The sequence below is a fragment of the Podarcis bocagei genome, assembly GCF_964188305.1.
Source record: "Podarcis bocagei genome assembly, chromosome: 10".
NCBI classification, from domain to species: domain Eukaryota; kingdom Metazoa; phylum Chordata; class Lepidosauria; order Squamata; family Lacertidae; genus Podarcis; species Podarcis bocagei.
Genome location: NC_138135.1, coordinates 46,131,428 through 46,141,029, shown reverse-complemented (window position 1 = coordinate 46,141,029; position 9,602 = coordinate 46,131,428). Strand labels below are relative to the sequence as shown.

The window sequence follows — 9,602 nt, the reverse complement described above, 5'->3', positions numbered from 1 at the left end:
GCGGGAGGTAGTAGCGACGCCTGAGGCCGTTGGGGAGCAACGGTCTCTCCGCGGGCGTCCCTAACTCGCCGCCGCAGCCATGAGGCGCTTCTGGCCGTGCGCCGTCGTGCTGGGGCTGCTGGCCGTCGAGGGCGTGGGCGGCGCGCAGAAATTCGCAGTCTATCCCAAAATTACCAACAAGACCTTCATCGACGAGTATATCAACGCGCACAACCAGCACCGCAGCGAAGTGCAGCCCCCCGCTTCCAACATGCTGTTCATGGTGGGTATCCCGGGCGCGGGGTGGGAGGAGGAAAGGGGAGCCCTCGCTTCCAGCTGGGCGCTTAGGAGAAGGAGCTTCCCATTGAACCCGCCGCCACCTTTTCTTTCGGAGGGCTCCTTGCCTGCGGTTTAAAAAGGCAGATCCTTCAGGTCACGCCTTGGGGCATTGTAAGATGACGGTCTCAGGCAGAACAAAACAAAACAAAAAATCCTTCCAGTAGAACCTTAAAAGATAAAGGGACCCCTGACCATTAGGTCCAGTCATGGCCGACTCTGGGATTGCAGCGCTCATCTCGCTTTATTGGCCAAGGGAGCCAGTGTACAGCTTCTGGGTCATGTGGCCAGCATGACTAAGCCACTTCTGGCGAACCAGAGCAGCGCATGGAAACGCCGTTTACTTTCCCGCCGGAGTGATACCTATTTATCTACTTGCACTCTGACGTGCTTTCAAACTGCTAGGTTGGCAGGAGCAGGGACCGAGCAACGGGAGCTCACCCCGTTGCGGGGATTCGAACCACCGACCTTCTGATCGGCAAGTCCTAGGCTCTGTGGTTTAGCCCACAGCGCCACCCGCCAGCTAAGTTTGTTCTTACTATGAGCTTTCGTGTGCATGCACACCTCTTCAGTAACTAAGTCTCAGGCAGCTCATTGTGGTGGTTATATCTGGGAAGGGATGAAGGAGGTTTTCTGCCTCAGATTGCGAAGTAACCGCAGCAGCTCGAGGCTGAAAATAGTCACTGGTGATTTTCTTTTATTTTGGCGTTAATGCCCTTTGACCCGCCTCTGAAAGCTGTATGCGTAATTCACATGGTAGAATGAGCATAGATAGCTGGTTCTTTAAAAGCCCGGCAGGTATTATACTTACTGGTGCCAGTGAGTAATATTTAAGTAAAGGATCTACAAGTGTGAGAGACAAGATCATAAAGGGAAGGCAAAGTGACTAACATTAAAACCAATTAAGCACATTCAATAAAACCATCTAAAAACATAACTAAACAATTAAAAGGGGGCAGAACTTATTTTTTTTAGTGAGACTGAAGACGTGTTATCCATTGGAAGTGGGAAATGTTATTAAAAGCTCTGTGTGTGATACTTTTCTGTTTTGCAGAGTTTTGATCTAGGTTTAGCTAAAATAGCGAGAGCATGGGGACGGAAATGTATTTTTGGACATAATCCAAACAGAAACGTCCACCCTGAAATTAAATATCGGCCATTTGGAGAAAATATCTGGCGGGGATCTGCCTCCAGCCAACCATTTAATGCTGCTGCTGCCATTAATGCATTTAACAGTGAAGTAAAATACTATACCTATGATGACCACACATGTTCCAAAGTATGTGGTCATTATACTCAGGTAAGTTTCATCCTCATCTGCTTAGAAAATTTTAATCAAAACTTAAAGAACTTGAATAATTTGAGACTCTGGGTGCTTCCAGACTGTCATATTTTGATGTGATTCAGTCACATCCTGGCAAATTCAAGCTGTGCAATTAAAGTTAATTTGGAGCTCTTCCAAAACAAACCTGCTTCCCCAAAAGATTGGACTTTTTGCAATCAGAAAAGTGATGGGGAAATGACCTGGAAAGTGAGGCATAACATTTGCTTCACACAATGCTGTCTAATAATCTCTCCACAAATAAATCAGGATGAATGCTAATTAAATAGCCAACACTATCAAATCTTCAAACAAATCAGGTTGAATATTCATTAAACAGGCCGTCTGGAAGGGACCTCTGTAATCATACTTTGTGAAATAATCATATTCCTACCATCACAATAGAAACTGCTTACTTATAAAATGCATGGAATGCTTGAAATTAATTAATTGACAACTTTCAGAAAAAGGTCCCCACTTCAGTTTCAGTTCTGTAGGGTTTTTTGAATTGCTAGAAGTTCTAACATCTATAAAAACTCTGAGTTACTAGCAATGGGCCAGCACTAAGTGTTGCAGGGCTTATGCATGGCAAGTTCTTACCATGAGAATTAAAGGCAAATTGTCTTAAGACAGCCCTTCTTTTAATGTCCTGTTCTCCTCTTTGCAGGTGTGTAGTTTACCCATGCAAAAAGCAACAGAGGTATAATTTACAAAGAAATGACCCCCTTGGTCATGACACACAGCAGACAAACAACTCCAAAAGACATATTAAACGTTTGTTTGTAGTACTTTTGTACCCCTTGTTTGTTAAAGTTGCACAAAGCAGTTTGCTAATACTGATTAACAAATGTAACAACCGAAATTCAGTAGAAATAACTGCTAGGCTGTCAGCACAAATTACTGACAAATAGGCCAGGAAGCCCAAAGGTGTTTTATTCAATAGCCATGCTATTATTCTAAAACAAAGCATTAAAAGTTAGTGTGTGGATCTGTTGAAGTTTGGTAGGCCATGATATTTCCTAACAAATGTCTCTTTGTAACACAACATAATGAGTTTGTAGCATCCTTCTCTATCAATTGCATCAAAATCAATAATAATTAAATATTTAATTGGGGGTAGTGTTCTGTTGCTTTATATTGAACAACCATTGTTTTATCCTCACAGATATTTTGGTTACGTATTTCCCTGGCACAAGCAATGATCAACACAGTTGCTCACCTTGAGCAATGAATGAGCAATGAATACTTAATTTTAGATATTATACTGTGTTTCCATTGCTCAAGATGAGCAGAAATCATACACCATTTTACATATATATTTTAAGAACATAAGACAAACACCCGTGGTCCATCTAGTTAAGCATTTTCACAGTGACCAACCAGATTAGGATACTTGAATATAAGCTTTGAATTCTTATATAATATAAAGGTGCCTGTAGCCAAATGCCAAGTGAGGGCAGGAATGTGGAGAGAAGCTGATTGTTAGAAATGGTAACTATTAACACAACTTGTACCTTTATCTTATATAATAAAACATATCCTTTCCAGGTTGTTTGGGCTGATTCTTACAAGGTTGGCTGTGCTATTGTTTACTGCTCTCGAGCGACAGATGGAGAGAGAAATGTTTTGCATTTCGTGTGCAATTATGCTCCAGCGTAAGTTAACAAATGCTAAAGAGATTGTGTTGACACTTAGCAGTCTAAAATTCATGTGATGGGCAGCTACAGGTGATTTGGAGGAAATCAGGCCTGTTAGGTGGAGGTTCCCCTCCGCTGCCATCACAGGACAGTACATATGACATCAAACGTCTTTATAAGCTTTTTTTTGGACACCTTTTCACCAGGGGTTTCAAATCTTCTCCGAACAACAAATGGGGCCTGCAGGTGAAAAGAAGGCAGGAGTAGCACTGCTACCGCACATAGGAGGTTGAGACATAAAATTCAGCAGGCGTCATTGTGCGGGACATCAGCTAGATTGTGCTGACAGCTTTCTGAAATCAGAGCCTTCCAGCATATACATACTTTATACATGGTGTCTCTCTCCAAATGTCTTTGGCATCAGCATTTTGCCCTAATGTTCTTTGGCCTCTGAATTGCTGTCATGTTCCCCTGAACTTCCCAAGTACATTTCCTAGCTCTAGTCCATCTCCATTTGGACATTCATAAACTTTTTCACCCTCATTCCTGGGAGGTGAGCTGTCCTGAACTGGATATTCCTTATAAAAACTGATCAGTCAGCCTTTTGATTTTAAATGCCAACTGCCTGCTTCCATTCTGGTTAGAGTGGTCCCTTTTTAAGCATGTCTGGCTTGTCCTGAAACATTAACAAATCCACCACTGCAAATCCACCTGTCTAGCTGGCCCTGTGCAAGAAATAGGAAGCATTTCAAAGAAATCTATCTTGAAGGGCTTGGTTTTCCCACCTAGCAATAAAAATTTTGCTGCCGGGACCCCATGACTACATTTTGCCACATCATTTGTGCCAACGTGCACCACACACTCCTTTCCAGCACTATCTTATCAGGATATCTAAATGGTGTTTGCCACCCACAACCTTTCCACCATTGTTTACAGATGTATATGTCTTGCTTTTATTTATTCCTGCTGTTGATTTCTATAACACACAAAAGTACAGTTTAGAGACATGTCTGTTTGTCAGGACATTTACAGCGTCGAACACAAGTCATTTGTATCTCTGATTAAATGCAAGAATTGATCCCTTACATCTGTTTCCTTAAGATTATTTCGGAAAGCTTTAACCTTTGTTCAAGCATAGGTGTTTCTATAGCTGGCTGACCCTTGCAAGAGTGTTTAAGTGAATAGTGTGAAAGGTGATAAGGTAACTTAAATAACTTCACAATGTAAGACCACTCATTTCTATAGCTATAGTTTCTATAGCTGGCTGACCCTTGCAAGAGGGTTAAAGTGAATAGTGTGAACGGTGATAAGGTAACTTAAATAACTTCACAATGTAAGACCACTCATTTGAGCATTGGTACCAGGGTGACTTGGACCACTTCAGTATTCTCTGTATGAGATCCAAATTGTAGTGACCAAAAGCAATGGTGTGTCTGAACTAGGCATAATACCTAAATATATTTGGCAGCTCTATTCTGTGTAAGTCGGTTTTTATATCCATTCCTTCACATTCAAAGACTAGTCACCTCTTCCAGCTCAATATACTCCACTGTGATATTTAGCCTTGTGTGTTGATGCCTTTATACCTAGGACTGCATTCCCTCTCAGACAATTTTACAGGAACTGCATGACAGTGATGGGTAGGTTTTGTTTCTGCTAAAATAGGTTAATGATAAAATTACACAATGGAATGGGTGCGCCAGAGACAAAAATAGGAAGAATAATGGATGTGACTTTTACCTTTGTACAGTAGGCTTCCATCCAGACAAAAGCCAAACAAACACCCATCACCATAAGTAAGAGGCATGATCACAGTTCAAGGACCCATTACAGCCAGAAAAATCATTCAAGAGTGCAGAGGTAGGGCTGATGAGGCCCTTGGAAAATTTCAAGGACCAGATGGAGGCCTAGAAGGCTGCATTTGGCCCCCAGACCTAGACAACTTATTCGTTAAATCTAAAATCTTTAATTATATGACCAGTAGCTTGCATTTTAATTTTCAATTAATTTTCAACATTTGTGTACTGAATACATAATGTTACATAATATTTTGTTCTTTAGGGGCAATTACCGGGGCGTTCGTCCTTATAAAAAAGGATCTTCATGTAGCAAGTGCCCAGAAGGAGACACTTGTCCAAATCAACTCTGTAGTAAGTGTGATGATAAACTATCATATTTTTTAAAAATGTATTTATTTAGATAATTTCTAAATAAATACATTTATACATTTACGTTCGTTCTTAACCTGAAACTGTTCTTAAGCTGAAACACCACTTTAGCTAATGGGGCCTCCTGCTGCCGCCGCGCCGCCACTGCATGATTTCTGTTCTCACCCTGAAGCAAGTTCATAACCCGAGGTACTATTTCTGGGTTAGCGGAGTCTGTAGCCTGAAGCATATGTAACCCGAGGAAATACTCTTCCATTATATGACAGAAAATAAAATAAACCCAAGGTAAAATAGTAACGTTTTTAAAGCTTTCTTTTGCTTGTTATATGTATTTTCTCTCTTTTCCAGGAAATTCTGAACGTGATAAAGAAAGGAGTGAGAGTATGTATTACATTTTTATTTTGTTGTTTAAATTTAGAGCAAAATTCACATTCAGTAAAAATTACCTTCTTTTTTTAAAATATAGATTATAAACGATGGAATCCACCGTATGATTTCCACATTACCTGTGATGAATCCTGTATTGCTGTTGCAGTTTTAAGGCCATTATTGATGTTTGTAGCATTTGCAGTTGTTTACTACTTAAAATTACGTTATCCGGGTTTAAATTTAAAACATTAATCTCCAATATGCACATAAAACACACAACCATTTTCTTTGAGTATCTTAGCTAACAGAGCACATTAACACAAATGCTAATATTATTTTATTGTGTTTTATATTGTAAAACTAAATTTGGCTTGTTTTATTGCTTCATATCATATTTTGTTTTTTTCCAAAATTGTAAAAAGTTCTGTTTCATATTGATTCATTGTGAACATTTTAAAATCTGTAAGATATTAATATAATATAAAATATATGGTCATATCTTGTATGTTAAATACCATGTAAAAAATAAAGATCAAGCATATTAAAATAAGCTTAATTATTTTACATCATTAAGCTATACACGAGTCCTTTTTTCTTCTTCCAAAATCACGAACCGACAATTTTTAGTGTTCTACTTTAGTTTTATACATGCTTTTATAAATTTAATATGATTTTTTAAAAATGCTGTGGAATAGAAGCTTGAGGCAGTTATTATTGCTAAGTAGCTGAGTCCTGTGATTGTTAGCTAGCCAGGTTTTGTTTCTGCTAAAATAAGTTAATGATAAAATTACACAATGGAATGGGTGCGCAATAAGATAAAGTTTGTTTGATTTTTAAGCTATTAATTCTTTTTAAGAAAGGTATTTATTATTGAAGAGATTTATACAAAAAAAGAAAAATTAAGTGGTTCTAACAACAAAATATGAAACTTTCACAAACTTTCGCAATAAGGCTTACATGGTTCCATGGATCTCTTTGGCTTTAGTATTATGATTCTGCATCCAGACTGCTGGCTGTCTTAGGTTAGGGTTACCAGACGTCCCCGGATTTGCAAATCTGTCCTGGACAGATTCCGTCCCTGGAATGTCCCCAGATTTGCACATCTGTCCCTGGGAAACGTGGCAGCAGCAGCCTGGAGCCAGTCTGGTAGCTCAGTTGGCTCTGGCTGGCTTCAGGAGCTGCTCGCTACTGCCGCCACTGCCAAAGGTGAACCGGGGACGTCTGGTGGTACAGATCTCCTGCCCCCTGGGGAGGCTCAGGAGTCGCGGGCAGACCGCCGTTGCCCAGGAGGGGTACAAGGCGCACGGTTTCTCTGCCAGGCAAAGTGCAAAGCCCTTCTTTTGCACCCTGCGAAACATAAATGCGCAGTTTTTTAAAAACTGGGCAACAGCCCTCTGCCCACAACTCCTGAGCCTCCCCTGATCTGTCAAAACAAAGGGGGAAGGGGGCAGGAGATCAGGGAAGGCTTGGGAGTCATGGGCAGGCGGCATGCCATTGCCCCACTACTTCCCTGTTGCTACTCAGCTTCAAAAAAAAAAAAAAAAGGGTCCCTGGATTCATTGAAAGAAATCTGGTAACCATATCTTAGGTTGTAATTCTTAAATTCTTTTTATGAGAATATGAGAATAGCAATCCTTTTTAGGTCAGTGGAACTGAGTATATAGTAGTTTCAGAACTGCAGGTATGTTTTGAAAGAGCTATACAAAATCAGGCATGTATAAAAAGTGAAGTGAAAGCGTGAAAGATCTTTGAACTGTTCCATGTTGTCCTTCCTCTTTAAAAATATTTATTATGCATTTCCCTGGTGGAGAAAACAGTTCACCAACAGACACTGAACAAGTGGCTGGATGCTCAGACTCTAGAGACTGAGTAAGCAGCTTTAAAAAGAAGGCTGTGCACATAAATTTGCAGAAAGTTTTCTGCATGGAAATGTTCATGAGGTTCTGTGTGATACTGATTACTAGATATGGTCTTTCCCTCCCATCCAGTAAGATTTTGAAAATCTGGTATAGTTGATCCACCTATGGGAATCTGTCTCTACTGTGTTGATTTTGTTCTTTGAATCAAGGCAGTATGCTATTTATGAAAGCAGTATACAGTCCAGATAGTGCTGCTTTCTATATATCTTGCTTTCCCCAGTAGGCCTTGTCTTAGCATAGTACTTTGTTTCCAGTTCGTTATCTTTTCCTTAGCCATTTTTCCTGGACACTTGTGAGGTTAACTGCTGTTTGCTATCTTTTCCGCTGCTTTTTGAGAATCCTTGCATAACCCTCTTTCATTTCTACTTCATACTGCTAGTACTGTAGTTTGTATCTGTTGGGGTAGCACATTTTCTGGTACTGTCTTTTGTTGATAATCCAGAGCTATCAAGGTATCACCTATTGCAAAAGAGAATTTTAGATTTGATAAAAAATGTATACTTGAACAGTTTTAAAGTTAATATTTTGATACAGTTATAAAAATTACCTGGCACGTTTGAAATATTTGTAAATAGGCAAGTGCAGTTTGCTGTACCAATTAACCAGATTTTAGAAGTCTGTTTCATCCATCTTGAATTAAAACAATCTACACTTCAATTGCAAATGAGAAAGAGTAAATATGAAAAGGCAAGTTGCTATAGATTTTGTAAAACCATAGGCTTTGGGTTGGGAGACTATTTTCTGTTATTGGAGAGAAATAGAAACATTTATTATTTCATTTTTTTCAAGCTCATTTTGGTGCACAAAAACACACAAAACCTATTTTTTCAGCTACTTTGCTTCAGCTTTTTGCAAACCAGTTTTAATGTTATAATTTATAAATTTTTTTAATCATTGTTTTACTCTTCAGCCAAAAAGACTCCCAGAATGGCTTACATATGTCAATAAGACAGTCCCTGCCCTCAGACTTACAATCTAAAATACATGTCACAAAAGGAATAGATACAGGAAATCAGGAAAAAACAGAAATAGTAAGAAAATTCGGCCTGGAAATAGTAAAAAAAGTCAAATGCTTGGGAATAGAGATTACAATGAAAAATATAAATCTATTTGAGGATAATTACAAAAAAAAATGGACTGCAGTAAAAAGTGATTTGGAAATTTGTACAAAACTGAAATTACAGTGGTGCCCCGCAAGACGAATGCCTCGCAAGACGGAAAACCCGCTAGACGAAAGAGTTTTCCGTTTTGGAGGTGCTTCGCAAAACGAATTTCCTATGGGCTTGCTTTGCAAAACGACAATGTCTTGCGAGTTCCTGCTGTTTTTCCCCTCCCCCCTTTTTCTAAGCCGCTAAACCGCTTATCAGCTGATCCAATAGCGCTAATCCGTCAATGGGCTTGCTTCGCAAGACGAAAAAACCGCTAGACGAAGAGAATCACAGAACAGATTCTTTTCGTCTTGCGAGGCACCACTGTAACATAATGGGGCAGAATATCAGTAATATAAATGAATCTCTTACCAAAATTACTGTTTCGGTTTCAAATGATTCCCATAATAGGCAAAGTAGAAAGCTTCAACAAATGGAAATCGGACTTGACGAAATTTATATGGTAAGGCAGAAAGCCACTTATTAAATACAAATTATTAACAGATAAGAAACAGATAAGAAAGAAAGAGGTAAGTTTGGGGTCCCTGATTTGAGAACTTATTATGAAGCTGCATGTTTGTGCTGGATCCGAGAATGGATTGTAGCCTTATGAGGCTTTGCCCTCGGGTGGGAAAAAGTAATGCACCCGGGAGAGGGAAATGGGAGTCAACAGACACTCAAGAAATAGTTTCGGAGAAAAAGCTTTATTTCTACCATCCGCGCTG

General features: G+C 39.6%; 1 protein-coding gene and 1 long non-coding RNA gene across 2 annotated transcripts; one reads left to right on the top strand and one right to left on the bottom strand.

Annotated features, from left to right (window-relative positions):
- The first annotated feature begins 9 nt into the window (after window positions 1–9).
- Window positions 10–6,209, top strand: LOC308596760 (GLIPR1-like protein 1). Its single transcript, XM_081211980.1, has 6 exons — window positions 10–262; window positions 1,370–1,615; window positions 3,185–3,291; window positions 5,335–5,423; window positions 5,790–5,822; window positions 5,908–6,209. Exons 1-6 carry the CDS (start codon window positions 80–82, stop codon window positions 6,060–6,062), a joined length of 813 nt encoding a protein of 270 aa, XP_081068106.1. The 5' UTR covers window positions 10–79; the 3' UTR covers window positions 6,063–6,209.
- Window positions 6,210–8,002: 1,793 nt separating this feature from the next.
- LOC308596767 lies at window positions 8,003–8,877 on the bottom strand. Its single transcript, XR_014012698.1, has 2 exons — window positions 8,277–8,877; window positions 8,003–8,188 (listed from the first exon to the last, which is right to left on the bottom strand). It is a non-coding gene; the product is annotated as an uncharacterized lncRNA (long non-coding RNA).
- Between the last annotated feature and the right edge of the window lie 725 nt (window positions 8,878–9,602).